At 39.0% G+C, this 21,404-nt stretch overlaps 1 protein-coding gene across 8 annotated transcripts in view; it reads left to right on the top strand.

Moving 5' to 3' along the window:
- Positions 1–21,404, top strand: part of LOC125086028 (membrane cofactor protein-like) — a 42,724-nt gene that overhangs the window by 18,229 nt on the left and 3,091 nt on the right. Inside the window, exons 6-13 of one of the 8 annotated variants that reach the window (XM_047705065.1) lie at positions 6,444–6,626; positions 7,016–7,060; positions 7,138–7,182; positions 7,291–7,335; positions 8,470–8,523; positions 13,562–13,615; positions 15,045–15,080; positions 15,616–15,673. In XM_047705065.1, the coding sequence (XP_047561021.1) occupies positions 6,444–6,626; positions 7,016–7,060; positions 7,138–7,182; positions 7,291–7,335; positions 8,470–8,523; positions 13,562–13,615; positions 15,045–15,080; positions 15,616–15,673 (520 nt within the window). The remainder of the gene's footprint in view (positions 1–6,443; positions 6,627–7,015; positions 7,061–7,137; positions 7,183–7,290; positions 7,336–8,469; positions 8,524–13,561; positions 13,616–15,044; positions 15,081–15,615; positions 15,674–21,404) is intronic. The other 7 variants (XM_047705066.1, XM_047705067.1, XM_047705068.1 and 4 more) reach the window with 7 other exon arrangements.

The following is a 21,404-nucleotide window of genomic DNA, read 5'->3' as shown; positions in this document are numbered from 1 at the left end:
AGGTCAATGGAACAGAATAGAGAGCCCAGAAATGGACCCTCAACTCTATGGTCAACTTATCTTCGATAAAGCAGGAAGGAATGTCCAATGGAAAAAAGACAGTCTCTTCAACAAATGTTGCTGGGAAAATTGGACAGCCACATGCAGAAAAATGAAACTGGACCGTTTCTTGGCACCACACACAAAAATAGACTCAAAATGGATGAAGGGCCTCAATGTGAGAAAGGAATCCATCAAAATCCTTGAGGAGAACACAGGCAGCAACCTCTTTGACCTCAGCCATGGCAGCTTCTTCCTAGAAACATTGCCAAAGGCAAGGGAAGCAAGGGCAAAAATGAACTATTGGGACTTCATCAAGATCAAAAGCTTTTGCACAGCAGAGGAAACAGTCAACAAAACCAAAAGGCAACTGGCAGAATGGAGAAGATATTTGCAAATGAAATTATCAAATAAAGGGCTGGTATCCAAAATCTATAAAGAACTTATCAAACTCAACACTCAAAGAACAAATAATCCAGTCAAGAAATGGGCAGAGGACATGAACAGACATTTCTGCAAAGAAGACATCCAGATGGCCAACAGACACATGAAAAAGTGCTCCACATCACTCGGCATCAGGGAAATACAAATCAAGACCACGATGAGATACCGCCTCACACCAGTCAGAATGGCTAAAATTAACAAGTCAGTAAATGACAGATGCTGGCGAGGATGCGGAGAAAGGGGAACCCTCCTACACAGTTGGTGGGAAAGCAAGCTGGGAGTGCAACCACTCTGGAAAACAGCATGGAGGTTCCTCAGAAAGTTGAAAATAGAGCTACCCTATGACCCAGCAATCGTACTACTGGGTATTTACCCTAAAGATAGAAATGTAGTGATCTGAAGGGGCACGTGACCCGAATGTCTATAGCAGCAATGTCCACAATAGCCAAAGTATGGAAAGAACCTAGATGTCCATCAACAGATGAGTAGATAAAGAAGTTGTATATATATACAATGGAATACTAACTACATAGCCATCAAAAGAAATGAAATCTTGCCATTTGTGACAACGTGGATAGTTAGAAAGTATTATTATGTGAGTGAAATAAGTCCATCAGAGAAAGACAGTTGTCATATGATCTCCCTGATATGAAGAATTGAGAGGCAACGGGCGAGTTTTGGTGGGTAGGGAAGGAAAAAAGGAAACAAGATGGGACCGGGAGGGAGACAAACCATAAGAAACTCAATCTCACCAAACAGACTGAGGGTTGCTGAGGGGAGAGGGGAGGGAGAGGGTGGTTGGGTTATGGAGGTTGGGGAGGGTATGTGCTATGGTGAGTGCTGTGAAGTGTGTAAACCTGGAGATTCACAGACCTGTACCCCTGGGGCTAATAATACATTATATGTTAAAAAAAAATAAGAAATTAAAAAAAAAATAAGTTTTATCTTGTATTACAAGACGTCTAAGAGTTCCAGCTACAGGAACTGGTAGAGCAAATTGTAAAAGACTAACCCTCTCCCAAGTAAGAATGGTAAACTCTGGACAAAACGTATTTTAAAAATAGTGTGTAAGGCTGAAAAGAGTGGCCAAAAGCAGGGAGACTCTGGAAGGGATTTGACTCTTGGAAGAAAGAACCACTGAAGGGCAGCAAAATATTTACTCTATTGAGGTACATGTGGAACATTCTCCAACACCATATTCTACAAGATACAGTAGTTTAAAAAAATTTTAATTGAAATCGTGCAGAGTATAATGTCAGATCACAATGAAATGAATGTAGAAAACAAAGATATGTAAAAACGCCCAAAATATTTGAAAATTACACAAGACAGTCAATCCATGAGTCAAAGGAGAAGTCACAGGAAAATCAAAACATGCTTTAAATTGAATAAAAATGAAGAACACAACATATCAAAATATCACTCTTTGTGCAACACAACAAACCAGGAATTGAGCAAAACTATCTGAACCTGATAAAGAAGCCACAGCTAGCATTATATTTAATGATGAAAGACTAATTTATTTCCCCCTAAGGTAGGAACAAGACAAGCATGCCCGCTATCACCACTGTATTAAGCATTGTATTGTATTCAGCATTCAGCAAGAGATGGAAATAGGAACACACTGGAAAGAGAGAAATAAAATATGCTATGTTCACTCATGAGATGATTAGGTGGTAGAAGATTTGAAAGACTGAAGTTTTAGCAAGGTTGTGAGACAGAAGATGAATGTATAGAAATCAATGTCTGCAAACTGGCAATAAACCATTAGAGAATGTTGATGGTCCATTTAGAACTTCAAACTTCTATAAATACTTGTGTATAAATCCGACAAACGTGCAAGATTTGAGTGGCTAAAAACAGCTAAACACTTACTAAAAGAAAGAATATCTCAATCATATCAATAATAGAAATTCAGTAACATTAATTGGAACACTCAGTATAGTAAAGTTGTCATTTCTTCATAACTGATCTGTATATTCACAAGCCCAATAAAACTCCCAGCAGAATTTTCTATGTAAATTGACAAGCTGACAAGTCAGTATGAATAGACAAAGCAAAATATTCAAAGCATTTTTTGAAAAAAATTAGAACACTCCTCCTTCCTGGTTTAAGGAGTTAATTATAAAACGTAGTATGAAGCATATAATCAAGACAGTGTGGTATTGTTGAAAGAGTAGCCTTATACAGCAATGGAATGGAATAAAGTCCAGAAATAAACCCTTCCAGGTGTGTCTAGTTGATCTTGTCACAGTTTACAAACAAATGAGTGGAAAATGATAAAAGTACTTGCATATTTAGACATGCATATTCAAAAATAGCAAAAAGAACCCTTAACTCGTGTTAGTTTAATATAAAAACGTTTACGCAAAATGGATAATAGACTTAAATATAAAACCTAAAACTATAAAAGTTTCACTAGAAAACAGAAAATGTTTGTGACCTAGCCAGAGATTTAAATATACCTGTAAAAGCTTGATCCTTTAATGAAGAAATAAATTAATGAAATAGACTTTTTATTTTTAAAAAAAATTTTATTTTTAAGATTTATTTATTTGACAGAAATCACAAGGAGGCAGAGAGGCAGGCAGAGAGAGAGGAGGAAGCAGGCTCCCCGCTGAGCAGAGAGCCCGATGTGGGGCTCGATCCCAGGACCCTGGGATCATGACCTGAGCCGAAGGCAGAGGCTTTAATCCACTGAGCCACCCGGGAGCCCCTGAAATAGACTTTTTAAAAGTTCCGCTATGTCTCCTCTCACAAGACACTGATAAAAGAATTTTTTAAAATTAGCCATGGACTGGAGAGAAAATATTTGCAGAAGTCATACCTGATAATGGATTTATATCTACAATAGGTAAAGAACTCTTAAAATGCAATAATAAGGGATGCCTGGGTGGCTCAGTCAGTTAAGTGTCTGCCTTTAGGTCTGGTCATGATCTCAGTGTCCTGAGATCAAGTCCCACATCAGGTTCCTTGCTCAGCGGGAAGCCTGCTTGTCCCTCTGCTTGCTACTCCCCCTACTCGTGCTTTTTCTCTTTCTATTTCTCTGTCTCTCTGACAAATAAGTAAAATCTTAAAAAAAAAAAAAATAAGCCCACAATAATAAGAAAACAGCCCAGTTTTTATTTTAATGGGCAAATGTTGAATGAAACTATTTGATCAAAGAAGATATATGGGTGGTGAAAAGTACATGAGAAGTTGCTCAATATCATTAGCAATTATAGAAATGTAATTTAAACCACAAGGAGATATCACTAGATAGCTGTTAGAATGTCTGAAATTAGGGGCACCTGGGTGGCTCAGTGGGTTAAGCCTCTGCCTTCAGCTCAGGTCCTGGTCTCAGAGTCCTGGGAACGAGTCCCACGTCAGGCTCTCTGTTCAGCAGGGAGCCTGCTTCACCCTCTCTCTGCCTGCTTCTCTACCTACTTGTGATCTCTCTCTCTCTGTCAAATAAATAAAACATTTAAAAAAATAAAACAAAAAAAGAGTGGCTGAAATTAAGAAACTAAAACTGAAAGCTAATATTGGTAAAGATACGGAGCAGTTGAAACTGTCATACACTTTTTATAAGAATCTAAAATGTATGAACTCTTTGGAACACAGTTTGATGATTTCTTGGAAAGTTAAGCATACCTTTAACATACAGCTCATCAATCCAAGTAAAATGAAAACATGTGCATATAGGAACCTTTATAAGAATGTTCAGCTGCCTTAGTTATAATCACCCCAAATTGGGAACAACCCACTTGTCCGTCAACTGGTGAAATGGATTAGCAGCTGTGGTACATCCAGATGGCAGAATGCGACTCAGCAATAAAAAGGAGTGAGCTCCAGTCCATGCAGCAGCACGAATGACTCTCAGATGCATTACGCTGAGTGAAAAAAGCCAGAGTCAGAGGCTGCGATCCCATTACGACATTCTGGAGAAGCAACTGTACAGAGATAGAAAACAGATCAGTGTTTGGCTGATGGTGAAGGTGATTGTGTGGGGGTGTGTAGGGTCGATTACAGAGTGGCATGAGGATGTTTGGGGGGTAATGGAACTTGTCTGTGTCTTTATTGTGGTAATTACATGATTATTTGCATTTGTCAGCCCTAATACAGCTGTATTCTTAAAAGGATGAGTTTTACTGTATGGAAATTGTGTCTAGCCGACATAAAGAAAGCCAGTATGGCCACTAACAGCCATCTGGCACAACGGCGCAAAAATTGGTGAACCTGAAGTCTGGAGAACAGGATTTGAAAAGAAATACTAGAAAGAGAGAGAGACTTACAGACCTGTGGAAGAGTAGCAAGAAGTCAAACATACAGGCTGTTGGAGCTTCAGAAAGAGGAGAAAGAACAGGGTAGACACCAATTTGAATAAACATGGGCCAAATATTAATCACATTTGTCCCAAAACAATAACCTCACAGAAGCAAGAAAGTCAGTGACCCCAGCAGGACAAATACGTTGTTTTCATTTACCAAGAACCCCCCCAGGGTCAAGTGACTGAAAACAAAAGGTGTACAAGGAAAAGCAGTCAGGGAGAGGGGAGAATAAACACATGTCACACTGTCCTCCCCACCTCCTACCATCGCCTGGAGTAAGAGTGACAGCTGACTTGTCCTGAGGAACGCTGGAGACTGGAAGACAGTATCTGCTAGGTTGCTGGAAAAACCCCACAGCACTTCATCTAGAATTCTCCATCAAGGGGAAATCTTTCAAATCAGAAGGTGAGGAAGGGACACCTTTGGAGCTAAACCCAAGCCGGGAGAATCACGAGCCGACCTGCACTATAGGAATTGCTACCGGAAGTTCCTCGGGCTGAAGGGAAAGGACAGCTCTGGAAAGTCAGAATCCCTGGGAACAGAGGAAGAGCAGTCCTCTGGTTGAAAAGGCTGTCCACTCTCCGGCCCTTATCTACTGCTCGGATTTAATATCATAGCATGTTCTGTCGTACTCACTGCTCAGCCCTGTGGTTTTGTTTCCAAATTCTCCCAAGCCCATGAGTCGATTCTGAAATCAGTCTGTGAGGTCATGAGCCGTGTGTACTTCTTACGAGGGAGAGTAGAATGGGAACTAGCAGAGTCCTCCGGTATGAGGCTAACTTGTATTTCAGGCCTGTGTGCTCATATACTGGTATACAGCAAGAAGTGTGCTGTTTGATCTCTGTTCTGGATTGCCGGCCAAGATGTTTGGAAAAAGCTGCCCTAACTCCATTGACCTTTGCATTTCTTTTTTTTTTTTTTTTCTTTTAAAGATTTTATTTATTTATTTGACAGAGAGAAATTCCAAGTAGGCAGAGAGGCAGGCAGAGAGAGAGGAGGAAGCAGGCTCCCTGCTGAGCAGAAAGCCCGATGTGGGGCTCGAACCCAGGACCTGGGATCATGACCTGAGCCGAAGGCAGCGGCTTAACCCACTGAGCCACCCAGGCGCCCCGGCCTTTGCATTTCTTGAACATCCATTTGTGTATGTTATTGCTACCTGAGAACTTCCTTTTTGCCTCTCTTTGCATGGCTGCCTGCTTTTCAACTTTTAACTTAGAGCTCAAGTATTGCCTTCTCAGAAGGTGTTCCCCAGCTTTCTAGAAAAGCAGTGTCAACATGACCTTGCGAAAAATCCCTAGAACAGAGGGGGATTTAAAGTTGCTGTTGAACTTACCCCAGATTTGTATGTGGCAGTCAGGCTTTCTCAAGCCTTGTCAGTAATGGGAAAAAAATACAGGAAAGCCAATAAACTATAATGCTAGTCTTTCTGGGTGGAAAAAAGTTACTAGATTTCTCTAAATCTGTCTCCCGAGGGCTTTAAAATGTTTATATGCATACAGGTTTCTTCAGTGTTTTTAAATTTTCTTTTATTTAACACCTTGCCTTTCATTCCTTGTATGTCTCTTCTGGCAGGAAATTACTTCGTACCATTTCTTCTGTTCCTGTGTTCAAGCAGCTTTCCATTAATTCTGGACTTTCTTTACATTTCAGTCGTCAAATGTCCATTTCCAGACCCTGAAAATGGAAAACTGTTATCAGGATTCAGAAAAAAATACTACTACAAAGCAACAGTCACATTTGAATGCTACCCGGGTTATTACCATGAGGGTGAGAACATAGCAGTCTGTGGTAGTAACAGTACTTGGGAGCCTGCGAAGCCAACGTGTCTTAAAGGTACAGTGGGTGTCACTTGCCTTTTTGTCTTTTTTTTTCCCTTTTAATTTTGTTTCCTCGACATTAAATAGCAGTAATACCAAATAGTTGAATAGAAGCAATTTTAGTATTTAACTCTGTCTTGTATTCATTTCCCTGACAGATGTATGACAGAATTCACAAAAGAATTCTGCTGTGTAATTTTCTGTTTTCATAGGGGCTTTGCATGTTAGGTATGTCACAGAGGTATATACATTCGTTTGGCTTTTTTTATGTGCAAAACTGAATAGCAGCCATTTTTCAGAAAACTGAAGCATGGAAATTTTTACCTAAATGAGTTAAGAGTGGAAGGTATGCTTCATAAAAATGGTAAGAAAGCAATAATTCCCAGTCTACATTTTTTTTTCCAGTGCTGATTCCTTCCAGTACCAGTCCTCCGATTTTGAATCATACAGGTTAGGAACTTTCTGCTTGTATTTTTCAAAAATCAAGTCTGATCAAGCTGATCAAGTCTACATTATTTTTTTTCCAGTGCTGATTCCTTCTAGTACCAGTCCTCCGATTTTGAATCATACAGGTTTAGTAACTTTCTGCTTGTCTTTTCCAAAAATCCTTTAAATTCCTGATGCACATGCCAGCAATAACTCCCAATCATTTGATGCATCTACATTATTTTGTTTTCCAGTGTCGACTCCTCCCAGTACAAAACTTCCAATTCCAAGTGTCTCAGGTTTAGTACCTTCCTGCTTATATTTTTCAAAATCATCTAAATCTCTAATGTTTTACATGCACTCATTATGCTCAGTAATGAGAGGAGGAAGAACATACTGGTAGTCCTTTTTAAGTTGTTAACAGTCCCAAAAACGCATTTGCCATAGCATACAGATAGAAATAGGTATGTAAACGTGGGCAAGTTATGGACTCCTAAATGTGTATGTATTTGTAAAATGATTTTAATGCCTTCCCTAGTGAGTGATGGTAAACTTTTCATGGGATTCATTTGAAAAAGCACAGTGCCTCGCATATGGGAAGCTCCTAAAGATAGCTCATATGACATCACTCGAAGAGTATTAGTGAAGAGGAAGGTCCTTGTCTTCTGTTTTTAACGCATATATTTTCTGTGTCTTTTACTTTGCTGTTTTATTCTTTGTAAAAGGGATCTCTCGGGTCCTTTAGGGTGTCTTCCTGGTCCAGGACTGTTTCAGTTGCTGGGACTGCAACCAGTTTAGTTTGGTTTTCAGTGTTGGTGTTGATGTTGGTGTTGGTGCTGGGTGCTGGTATTGGTTTGTTTTGTTTTGTTTTTGTAGCACAGTTTAAACTGGGGCATTTCTGCTATGTCCAGAGTAAGACCTGTATTTCCATTCTCCACCCCCACCAAACTCCTTGTTTCATAGAATTATTCTTTTCTTTTTACTGGGCATTTTTATTTAGGAATAGAAAATAAATTTCATAGCCATTGAAGGCAGTAAAAGTCCTTATTCTTTGAAATGAAATGAGGGATTTCTTGCCAGTTCTGCTGCTAAGCTACTGTGCTTAAGACCAGAAAGATTATTTTGCTATGGTTGGAAGGAAATATCTTCCAGATTTTGAAGTTGCTATCTCTGAACTCCATTATTTGTATGACTTATTGTCAGTTAACTTCCAGGATTTCCATTTTAAAATACAAAGCTATAGCAAACAATGTTAAACATACATTCTCATGTACTTGTGCAAATAGATATTTAGGTTAAATTCCCAGAAATAGAATTACAAAGTTTAAAAGGTAAGTATTTTTCACTTTGAGAAATAATCTTTTAAAATCAAAATTAAATCCATAATTTTGTATTGATAAATTTGGTGAATTGAAACAAATTAATTTTTTCAGAACCCGAGTCTCCTCATACGACTATGCCTCCGAGTTCAACAACTACACCTCCAGGTTCAGCTGCTCTGTATCCTACTCTTATTAACACTGGGGCCCCTGGTGGCTCAGTCTGTTGGGTGTCTGCCTTCTGCACAGGTTGTGATCTCAGGGTCCTGGGATTGAGCCAGGTCCAGCTTCCTGCTCAGTGGGGAGTCTGCCACTCCCCTTGCTTGTGCATGTGCTTCTCTTTTTCTCTCTCAAATGAATAGATAAAATCTTTGGGAAAAAAAGAAGTTTTATAAACTGATGCGTTAAAAATGATGTCCTATATTAATTTACATTTCCTTAATTATCAGTGAAGCTGAACTTTTTTTTGGTCTGCTTTGATTTATTCATGCCCTTTGCTCATTTTTCTATTAGGTTTCTATAATATTTTTCTTGTTGATTTGTCAGAACTCATTATAAATGAAAGTACTGTTAACAGGAAGTGAATAAGTTTTTTCTAGGCTTTTTTTCTTTGCCTTTTTACTAGTCAGGTTTCTTTTAAGATTTTTATACTATTGGATATAGATTGCTTTTTGTAATTTTAATATGTAAGTATATGAATGTAAGTTTATAAAATTTCAAACATTGCAAAAGTACACAGAATAAAAGATGGGTTCTTACTCTTTCTCTAGTCCATTACCTCAGTTAATCACTTAATAGTTTAGAGAGTTAATCACTCTTAGTCCATTACCTGACTTAATCACTTAATAGTTTAAATAGTAAACTTTTTACCTGTTTCTGTATATAAGTATCCTTTTCTGTGTAGTTATACATATTTTGGTTTAAATTTTTTCTTCATTCTTGAATAAAAATGGCATCATGCTGTTCATATTTTTCCAAAACTTGCACTTTTTCCACTTCCTGGATTAGTGTTGTATTCAGATTTATTTTATCCCATCCTTTTTAACGGTGACTTTAAGATATGCCACAGTTTAGGGGTGTGTGGGTGGCTCAGTGAGCTAAGTGTCTGACCTTCAGCTCAGGTCATGATCCTGGAGTCCCGGGATTGAGTCCCAAAGTCCACTTCTCCCTCTGTCCCTCACCCTGCTTGTGCTCTCTTTCTCTCTCTCTCTCTCAAATAATAAATAAAATAAAATCTTTAAAAAAAAGAGAGAGATCTGGGGCGCCTGGGTGGCTCAGTGGGTTAAGCCTCAGGTCATGATCCCAGGGTCCTGGGATCGAGGCCCGCATTGGGCTCTCTGCTCAGTGGAGAGCCTGCTTCCTCCTCTATCTCTGCCTGCCTCTCTGCCTACTTGTGATCTCTGTCTGTCAAATAAATAAATAAAATATAAAAAAAAAAAAAGAGAGATCTGCCACAGTTTATATAAACTGTTCTCCCATCAGGGGACTTTTATATGTGTAGTTTTATATTAACAGGTAGTAGGGTGTGTTGCTCTTATCCTAATGGCTATGTGTGTTTTGCCTTAACCTTTTGGTCTTCCCCATGCTGAAATATACAGTCATTTCAACCATGCGTTCTGATTGAGTTGTTTGCATTTAAGTTGTCGGTGCATCTGAAATTCATTGTGGTATATGGTGTGAGATAGGGTTCCTCTCCACCCCACCCACTCCGACCCAGTGGCGAAATAGGAACATCTATAGAATAAGTTGTCCTCTTTCCAACTATTTTCAAGTACCAGTTTTTATTATGAAATTCACGAGTGTTCTAGTCATTCTCCAGTACCCTTGAACTCTACATTCCTGAGCCAGTACCAGATCATTTTTTTTTCTTACTGTAGTGTATTTTTTTTTACTATAGTATAGTGTGATATGTTTTAATTTCTGGAAGAACACTTCCTTCTCAGAAATGTTTAGGCTATTCTGTATGTTAATTTTTTAAAAGATTTTACTCATTTATTTATTTGAGTGAGTGGAGGGAACAGCAGAGAGAGAGGGACAAGCAGACTCCCCACTGAGCACAGAACTCAGTGTGGGGCTCGATCTCACCATCCCGAGTTCATGACCTGAGCTGAAATCAAGAGTCAGATGCTTAACTGACTGAACCACCCAGGTGCCCTTGTGTGTTAATATCTCTGAATAAACGTAACCACTTTAAATGTACATTTCATGTACATTTAACCACTTTAAGTGTACATTTCAGTGGCATTAAGTGCATTTACATTATTTGCAACCATCATTACTATCTGTATCTCCAAAATGTTTTTATCATCTCACTTTGAATCTTTATACCTATTAAACAATAACTCGGGGCACCTGGGTGGCTCAGTGGGTTAAGCCTCTGCCTTCGGCTCAGGTCATGATCCCAGGGTCCTGGAATCGAGCCCCGCATTGGGCTCTCTGCTCAGCAGGGAGCCTGCTTCCTCCTCTCTCTCTGCCTGCCTCTCTGCCTACTTGTGATCTCTGTCTGTCAAATAAATAAATAAAAATCTTTAAACAATAACTCTCCATCTCTCCATCCTTCCCCCACTCCCCTCTCTCCCAGCTGTGGCAGCCACTTTTATACTTTCTGTCTCTATGAATTGGACTCTTGCAAGTACCTCCCAGAAGTGGAGTCATTTCTGGCTTATTTCAGTTATGTTTTCAAATCTCATCTATCTTGTGGCATATATGAGAACTTATTTCTTTTTCTGGCTGAATAATATTTCGTATTATGTACCACATTTTGTTTATTCATTCATCTGTTCAGAAACATTTGGGTCATTTTTGCCTTTTGGCTATTCCAAATAATGTTACTCTGAATATAAGCATCTCAGTAACTTTTCAGTTTTGGCAGTACGTATACCTAAGAGTAGAATTATTGGGTTATATGGTAATTCTTTGTTTACTTTTCTGAGGGACAGCCATACTGTCTTCCACAGTGGCCACCCATGTTATAGTCCCACCAGTGATACACAAAGATTCCAAATTCTCCACCTCTTTGCCAACACTCGTTCTTTTCCGTTTTTTGACAGTTGCCATCCTAATATACATGTAATAGTATCTCATTGTGGGTTTTTGTTGTTGTTGTTGTTTGTTTGTTTCGCCTTTGGGGGGTGGGTGCTGAACTTATAACTCTGAGATCAAGACCTGAGCTGAGATCAGGAGTCAGTCAGAAGCTTAACCTACTGAGCCAACCAGGCACCCTCTCTCATTGTGGTTTCCATTTGCATTTCTCTAATGACAAGTGATGAGTATCTTTTCACGTGTTTATGGGTCTTTTGCAGATCTTTGGAGACCTGTCTGTTCAAGTCCTTTGCCCATTTTTAATTGTCTTGTTTTTCTGCTGTTGAGTTTTTGGAGTTCATTATATATTTTGTGTATCAGTGCCTTATTAGGTGTATGGTTTGCAGGTGTTTTCTCATTCTGTGTATTGCCTTTTCACACTCTGCAGTGTCCATTGATGAAGTCCAGTTTTTCTGGTTCTTCTTTCGTTTCCTGTGTTTTTTGTGTCACATCCAGGCAATAGTTGCCAGATCGGACATCACAAAGCTTGTTCTATATGTTTCCTTCTAAGAGTTTTATACTTGTAGCTCTGTGTTTAGTTTTGTATCCATTTTGAATTAATTTTTGTGTATGCTGTAAAAGTAAGGGTCCAACTTCATCCTTTTGCATTTGGATATCCAGTTCTAAGAAATATTTGTCAAAAATTTTGCCCTTTCTCCGTTCGGTATTCTTAGCACACTTGGTGGAGTCATTTGAGCACAGTCATAAAGGTTTGTTTTGAATTCTCTGTTCTGTTCCATTGGTCTATGTATCTGTCTTTATGCCAGTACCTCTCTATTTTGATTATTGTAGTTTTGTAGTAGTAAGTTTTAAAATCAGGAAGCATGAGTCCTCCCAACTTTGCTCTTCTTTTTCAAAATTATCTTGGCTATGAGATACTGTAGGAATTATGGGGTTTTTGTTTTGTTTTGTTTTTTTGTTTCTGCAACATGCATTTCAAGATGGTGATGGGGGTTGCATTCAATCTGTAGATTGCTTTGTGTAGTATTAACAATTTAATGATATTAAGTCTTCTAATTCATGAACATGGGCTGTCTTTCCATTTATTTGTATCTTCAGTTTGCTTCAGCTACGTTTTTTTTTTTTTTTTAAAGATTTTATTTATTTATTTGACAGAGAGAGATCACAGTAGATAGAGGCAGGCAGAGAGAGAGAGAGAGGGAAGCATGCTCCCTGCTGAGCAGAGAGCCCGATGCGGGACTCGATCCCAGGACCCTGGGATCATGACCTGAGCCGAAGGCAGTGGCTTAACCCACTGAGCCACCCAGGCGCCCACCTGCTTCAGCTACGTTTTGTAGTTTTCAGTGTGTGAGTTTTTCACCTTCCTGCTTGTTTTATTCCTGAGTATTTTGTTTGTTCTTGAGCTATTGTAAATGGGATTGTTTTCTTAGTCTCATTTTTGGATTATTTATTGTTAGTGTATAGAAATACAACCATTTTTTGTGTGTTGATTTTGTGCCCTGCAGCTTTGCTGAATTCATTTATTCTAATAGGGGTGTTTGTGATCCTTACAGTTTTCTGTGTAAAGGTCATGCATGTCATTTGGAACAGGGATCATTTTATTTCTTCATTCCCAGTTTGGATGCTTTTTACTTTTTTCTTGCCTGGTTGCTCTGACTAGAATTTCTAATGTTATGTTGCATAGAAGTGGAAAACACAGGCATCTTGTCTTGTTCCTGATCGTAAGCGAAAAACTTTCAGTCTTTGACCATTGAGTATGATGCAAGTGACGGCCTTTTCATAAATGGCCTTCATCAAGTTGAAGTTTCCTTCTATTGCAGATCAATATCTAAATTGTTTATTAAGCCCCCCAAATTTTTACTGTTAAGTAGAATCACATTGAATCCATATTTTTACAATTAAATCCATAATTTTAACAATACACTTATGATATAGTTGCTTACAGTACCACAGAATATTATCACAGGAAATATTACTGGACAAGAAGAACGCTGATCACATATAAATTTGTATTATGATGCCCCCTTTAACTGGAGGAAAAGGAAATTATAAGGGTTTTTATACAAAGGTGAAAAATCACAACCTATGAATTTAGAGGTCTTTGAACTTTATTTATTTATTTATTTATTTTTTTTAAACATATTTCCTTGTTTTGTTTTTCTAGGACCTCGCCCAAGCCCTGGTGATGACTCAAAGCCTGACAACCCTAAGACTTCAGGTACTATTTTGGTTATTATGAGATCTTAGAGTTCTACGTGTAAATATCATATTTCAGTTACTTGTAGTTAGAGAAGAAACAGCGTGCATGTCACAAATTGGTAAAAATTGACACTTGTTATTTTAATAGTGTAGATACCATAATAGAGGTAAGCAGCAGTCTTTGTAAACACATGTAGACAATATAGTTTTTAAGAGGTGTCCCCCCAAAATGATTCCTAGTAGGGTGAGGTACCTTCCTTAAATTCTGTAATTATATATAGATTAAAACACATAAAATGTAACTTGCTGTCCATGTGGTAGTGTTATTTTTTTATGGCAATTTGTAGATCAGTTTTCTTTCTACTTGTACCTAGTATACATAAGCCTTAAAGTACTACAGGTTAGATTCATTTTTTTTCTAGAACATGCTAGTGTGGCAAACTTTATATAGGCCCACATAGTTCACACAATGTATGTAAAAAAAAAAAGGTATAGTTGTGACAGTTAAAGATTTCTTGATAAGTAAATGAAGAGAGCTATCTATTACTTTTATTTATATTAGACAAGTGTAGTAAGGTTAACCTTTTTATAACTTTAGGTTTGTTATATTTTCCCTCTGAACACTGTAGTCAGACTGTCATTGTACAGTAAAAACAGTGCCGTCTTAAGGTGCTTAAGAGCTTGATAATTTTTTATGAAATGAAAAGATCAGACTTAAACATGACATTTCATGCATCAACTTTCAGAAATTTAGTATAAATAATGGCAGTTTAGAAGCAGAGGTGCTCCTGACATCATTGCTAAGCATTTAAGATTTTGTGGTATGATTTATTTCTCTCTGGGTAGCCAAAAACGCATGTTTAAGTTTCTGTGCATTATTTTCATCCATGTGTCTGGTACTTAGAATCTCCTTGGTAATAAGGATTATGTCTTGGTTTTAGGGGGTGGAAGATAGAAGGGGTTGATGATAAGATAAACTATTATTTTATAGTTCTGCAACTAACATCTGATGGATGGAAATTTATTTGTGGCAGTCCACAGGCCCCACTTTTGTGGAAAAATATGAATTCCCAACAAAATCACAAGTGATAGAATGAATACTGAGCTAAACCAACTATAATGGAGTAATACATTTTGAAACAGTTTTCTTCTAATCGGCTGAATTCTCATTGTCCTAGTAAGCTGTGCTAACCTGGTATGGTAACTACAGCACAGAACAGTCAAAAGTGAAGTTCCTGTGAAGAGTCTTCCAAAGCTGAAGCCAGAACAGGGATACAATTCCAAGAGTTATGGAAAAAAATGAGCCGGGCATACTAGTGTCCTGCCAAAACTAGACGGAGGAGCAGCTTCTCTGCCGTAGCGTTCGATGATCTGATCAACATTAAATGCAACTATCTCCTGGGACCTTTGGGTGCTCAGTCTTGAAACTGTTTTCATTTTTTTCTCAGATAAAGTCATCATTGTGGCGACCATTGTTCCTGTTTGTAAGTAGCCCCAACGTTGATGCCACTTAAATAAGAGTGTTACTCTGAAAAAGTGCATTATTTTTAAATTTATATAATTAAATGATTTTTAATTTAACTTTTCGGTTGCTATAGTTATATAGCCTGAAATGAAGTCCACCAGTTTAGAACAGCCTGACCTTGGTATGACACACTGCGTTTTGCTGGCGAATGTGTAGTCTTTTATACTGTACGTGTCCGCTTAGTCAGAAACCCTAAACGTTACATGTGTTTTCAGGATGATTGGGCACAAGTTTGCGTCCCAGAGATGCTTCGGGTAATTTTCTAAACGAAGCAAGGGTTCTTTTCTGGCTTCCTGCGGACTAGTCCAGTGACTCCAGGGAATGGGCCTTAGATAGTAAGAGAGTCCAGAGGGAACATGAATAGATAGGTGCTTAAGTAAAATAACATTTTCTAACGACTGCAATGCAACCGGCACTTACTTATTTCTGCTGCTAAATCTTGAATCTTGACACCCAGTTCTGTTACATGTTATTTTTTTCCTGGTTTCTTGTAGGTGCTATTATTGTTGCAGGATGTTGCGGCTTCCTGGTTTATCGACACAAGAAGAAAGGGTAAATAAAAGCGTGTTCTTCTAACCCATGGTCCTGCTCACTCTTGACATCCTTTCGTGCAGCTCTTCTGTTTGTCCCGCATACCGCCTTTTCAGAAACTGTGCCTGCATGAGCGCCCCATCCGTTTGCTTGTGTTTACTGAAACGGCCTCGGGCTGCTGTTAAGGTCCCTGCAGTCAGAGGGCTCGCTGCAGAGTGGCTGCAGCTGTTAGGGCCGCAAGAAACGTTTCGGTGGGATTTGAGATTTCAGTTGTGTAGCAAATCATGGACTGTTAAGGGGAACTTCCCCACCTAGGTACCCTGTGTCCTACATTGGACTAGTGGCCAAGATTAAATTTAGAACTGCTCACTGTGGAGGCTTAGACAGTTGTATACCTTGCAATTTTTAAATTACATGGTTTTTATTTGTCTGGGTAACTTAGGTAATTGTTTGCATGTGTCTGGGTAACTTAGGTAATTGGAAGAAGCTATGTAGGTTCTCATTCAAATACCCAATTTGATTTGTTTTTATGTTATTTATACTTGTTGAACTGGGGAAAGAAAAGCAGCACTATTTGATTTCCCTCTTATGTTCTCTTAATTTACTAGGTTGAAGTAAAACGGTTGGGGTTGCTGACAGGGGTAAGATTTTCAAAGCACCTCATTATTAACTTTATCTGTGTTTTAATCTATAAAAATGAAAAGTGGGGAATCTTAAGACAGAAAAAAAGTGTACAAATATATGTCTTCTGAGCAGAATAGGTTTTTTAAGCATCAAACTTAAATCTTAAATAATTTACAATTTGCGAAAGACTTGAAATAAATCCTGGAACATAGACCAAATTAGGTGCTTTGAAATTTCTGATCTTTAGTGTTTTTTTTTTTTCCCTATTGCTTTGAGAAGAGCTTTGAAATCAAACTAATGATTTGAAGACTTTTGGTATTCGTGGTTTTGTGGACTATATATCCCCATAAATTAATGTCTGGCTTAGGCTATGTAATAAAAGTACTCATAAAAAGCTCAGGCTTTTAAAATATTACTTAGTTATTTTTTAAGATTTCTTAATTTAGGGAAGCCTGGGTGGCTCAGTCAGTTAAGCATCTCCCTTTGGCTTGTGTCATGATCCCAGGGTCCTGGGATTGAGTCCCACATCGGGTTCCTCGCTCAGCTTCTCCCTCTGCCTCTACCATTCCCCTGCTTCTGCTATCTCTGTCTGACAAAAAAATAAAATCTTAAAAAAAAAAAAAAAAGATTTATTTGAGAGAGAGAGCATGCACAGGCATGAGGGGCAGAGGGAGAAGGAGAGAGATTCTTAAGCAGACTCCAAGGAGAGCGTGGAGCCTGACATGGGGCTCAGCCTCACCACCCTGAGGTCAAGACCTGAGCTGAAACCGAGGGTCCGAAGCTTAACCAACTGAACCACCCAGGCTCCCCTACTTAGTTATTATTTTTAAATACCCATAGTGCCTTCATTTGAGTCTTCAGTCTTATATTTGTCAAACAATGATATGCATATTTGATTGCTAAGTCAGCAGTATATTTTTAAAATTACACATCACTCTGAGTAGGAAATTGCAGAGAAATATTTTTGCAAGTCCAAAAGTTTTGTGCAGAAGTAGGTTCTCAAAACAAACAAAATAGCTCCTTGCTCCTTACTTTTACTTTGTTTACAACATTGCATCAGAATATATACGGGTTCCTTAACAAGTGTTGATGTTACTCTCTCTGGCTACCGGTTATTGGGTCTTTTAAAGCTGCACAGTTACCTGAGCAGTGTATCCCAGGTGAAGGGTTTCAGTAGCATTAGTGATCTGAGATCCCATATCTCACGAGCTCCCAGTGGTGGCGACACCCTGACTTGCCAGGCTGGACACTACAATCAGTGCACCTATATTCTTGAGATTTGAAGAAATACTATCAAACTTAATGGTAAAATTTTTTTCCCATTTAAGGTAATTGGATTTTCTAAAGATGCCACATCTGTGTGTGTTTTTTTAAAAAGTGTGTGAGCGATGTAGCTTTATATTGCATTTAGAAAAAAAAAAAAGTTACGATTCGTGTTATATTCTTTGTAGTGCCTAATACCCATCACCTTTCTCCCTGAAACTGAGTGTTGTTGCCTGAGAAACTTGCTTACAAGACTATAAAGTGCTCTGTTTCTAGGGGGTAATTCCAGCATCAGGGCACTAGGCACAGACCATCCCAGATGGCTGCTGGAACTTGGTACAAAATGGATTTTGGGGCGCCTGGGTGGCTCAGTGGGTTAAGCCACTGCCTTCGGCTCAGGTCATGATCTCAGGGTCCTGGGATCGAGTCCCGCATGGGGCTTTCTGCTCAGCAGGGAGCCTGCTTCCCTCTCTCTCTCTGCCTGCTTCTCTGTCTACTTGTGATCTCTCTCTGTCAAATAAATAAATAAAATCTTTAAAAAAAAAAAAAAAAACAAAATGGATTTTGGTGGAAACTTGTATTTGTGATGACTTGGGAACACAGTTACCCTTCTGCAGCCTCCATCCCAAAGCACAAACATTGTGGAAGTCGTCACATTTTAGGTCCTCAGACGTCTCTAGGTTGTTTGATGAATGTGGCCCCACACGGATGGGTTCTGCTGTGGTCGTCTGTTCTTAGTCTCAGCTAGGAATAGAATGGGATCCCCAGGGCATATGAAATGGACCCTTTTCTTTCAGTTTCCTTCAGTTTCCTTCTAGAACTCACTTGCTGCCAGACTTTCTCATCCGGGAGTCCGCACCCCTTGCCCAGTGCTTTGCTGTTGCTTGAGTCCTGTCTGGCTTCTCATGACTCTGTGGGTCCAGAAAACAGATGCATTTGCTTGGCATTAATGTGTTCACATGTGGGTGGTGATTTTAGTCTCATAAATGTATGATTTTCTCTACTCTGGTGACATGATCCCTGGAGAAGCGAGAGTTTGCTGAAGTCCATTGGAATCATTTACATACTTTATGTATTTTATTACTGGTGACGAAACAGTTTTCCCATTTTTTTTTCTGTTAAGGGTATTTATTATTTGGTTTAACTCAGACCGATTTTTACAATAATGACTGAGCCAGTCACTGTAATCTTTAAGCCGTCAGTGCTTCAGTGAAGGTTACAGAGGTCTGGGATGTCCTCCATCGAGTGGCCGGATCAGGCTGTGGGGAGAGGAGTGACAAGGGGCAAAAAACGGAAGGAGCAAATCAACTTGAACCTTTTTCTACGTGGCTCTCAAATTCTTGAGCTCTCAACAAACTCTTCAGACAATTTTAAACAGCTAATAGATAAGAAAGGATTTTGTAGTTAGTCGAGAGAGCAAACTTCAGATCCATCCCAGGAGAATGGGGTGTCCGGTAATAAGTTTTACAGAGTCTTCCCTGGGGGGAAAGCAGATGTGCCTCAGGGAGAAACTGCTCGATGCGGAAGTCAAGATGCATCTGAAGATGTCTGCTTGTCGTAAAACTGACTTCTCAGACAGGGTTCCATGGATCTCATATGTGCTCTGCGTGTTCCCTCTGAATCTAACGTGTGAGAGGCAAGGACCCTTTGTCCTCACAGAGAGTTTACACGATTCGTGTCAGGCTAAATGGTTTTGGGGGTAAACAGATTGCACAGAAATTTAGAATCTGTTCATCTGTAACCTAGAAGACCTCCAACGTCAAAGTAGCTTTTTGCGCAAATTTCACGTTCCAAGTTCCTAAATGAGAATCAGAAAAGTTGTCATTTATGATTCTGTCAGCTGTGCGTCCATTTTCCTGTCATTGATTTTATCCCACTTATTATGCTGCTCTGCTGCCTTTTGATTTGATGTGACTGTTTTATTCAGCCCTTTTCCCTTCCTCTGTTCAGCACATACCAAACTGGTGAGAGCCACAGAGAAGTAAAATTTAATTCTCTATGAGAAGAAGAGATGAGAGAAAGGTTTGCTTTTATCATTAAAAGGTATTGGCTTTGTGTGTTTCTTTTCAGAGATGTCCTTTCTAGAATAGAAAATAGTCAATGAATATTTAGATGTCAGTACTCTGAACTAAGATATGTTGGCACTAAACATCAAAGAGGTCACTTAGATTCCTATGCCCTTCACTAAATTATTGATGGTTTTGTACCATTCCTGTTTTAAATAACATGTCCTGGCAGGTGTTTACTTTGACATAGGCTCCAACTGAGTAATGTCCCCGTTGTCCTTTTATCAGATTGTCAGGCTTCCTTGACCTCCTAGTAGCTGTGATTCCAAAAGTGCAGGAATTTTTTTAGCCCAGTGGGAAGAAATAGCATCTGTACATTTTAAGTGCAGAGAGGAAAATGACCCTTTCTTAGAAACCAAAATATTGTAAATATGGAGTTTAAAGGCATTTATCTGTTTTCCATGAACAGGATATCTGTAGTGTATGAAAGAGAAACCAACAGAAAAAATCCTTAGATTTTGAAAAACTATGAATTGCCTTGCTTTAGACCCTCTGACTCCATCTACCTTGTGCTGATGAATGAAATGAACTGGAAGCTGTCCTCTCTCTGTGCCAGAATGTGTGTCTATACGGCCGGGAAGAGAGAGATACGTTATCCCATCACTTATAATGTGAGGTCCTACCCCACCTTACAGTCAGGAGTCTGGGAGCAGACTCTACAGAGGCCAATAGGAAAGGCAGTTTCTTGGTAAAAACAGAGTGGTATCTGGGGTCAGACGAGCACAGGGGAAGACCCATCGTACCAACCGGAAGTGGCAGGAGGGGCCTCCCCAGTCCTGTGAACCTTCTTGGTCTCTCAGAATTCCTTTGAGGCTAAGGCCAACCAGGAAGGTAGATTTCAGTCTGTTGTGAGCTTCACGGTGTCTGCCAACATTTGAAGGTCATATAATGGATGCTGAAGTTCATATAAGACCTCTGTGATCAGTAATCCAAGGTTAGATTTCACCATCTTTAAACTGCTTCGTCGTTCTATCAAATAAGTGTTACCTTGAAATTTAGCTGAGTCCTTTTTATCTTTCTCTCTTGGATTCTGTTTAAAATTCTATGTGAAGAAAAGGATTCCACCACCACACAAACAGAAGAAGTATTGACTTCAAAAAGTATAAAAAGATGTCAATTTCGGAGAATTCACTGACTGTGCTAACTCACAATATAAAAGGGCTCACAGTAGTCCCCCGGAAATTGCTCGATCACAAGTACTTTTGTGACCATGGTGGCTCATGTGATGGCCTCCCCCAGAAAGAAGTACTAGGGCATCCCAAACTGACAGGGTTGCTCTTAGGTTGGGTCAACATCGCTGAAGGGTTTGCTGTGACTTGCAGACTGGTGAACCACTGAGTCATCCATGGGTAGTTTTCATCTGTCCGTTCTAGTCATTTTACTAAAGCAGGGACTAGATCTGCATTTTCCAGTTCAATAGTCCATAGTCTCTGTGGTTACTAAGGACTTTGCAGTGACTAGTCCTATGTCAGTTGTCCTGTAAGTGTAAAATACACACCAGACTTTAAGACCTAGTACAAAAAATGTAAGATAACATGTATGTTAGGTTAAGTAAAACACATTAAAAATAACTTTGCTAGCCTCTTTTACTTATTTTAAATATGGCGTCTAGAAAATGTAAAGTTAGCCATGTCACTCATAGTATATTTCTTTGGACAGTACTGGGCTAGAATAATACATTTTAGAAAGATGTGTATTGTTACCATGAAATTTTGATGTTATCCTTAATTATTCAGGAGAATCTCTTAGAGAAACATATGATCTCCTTGACAGTGAGGGCTAAATGGAGCATTATTGAA

Source organism: Lutra lutra, chromosome 15 (assembly GCF_902655055.1).
Source record: "Lutra lutra chromosome 15, mLutLut1.2, whole genome shotgun sequence".
Taxonomy (NCBI): domain Eukaryota; kingdom Metazoa; phylum Chordata; class Mammalia; order Carnivora; family Mustelidae; genus Lutra; species Lutra lutra.
This window is presented reverse-complemented; position numbering and strand designations above follow the sequence as displayed.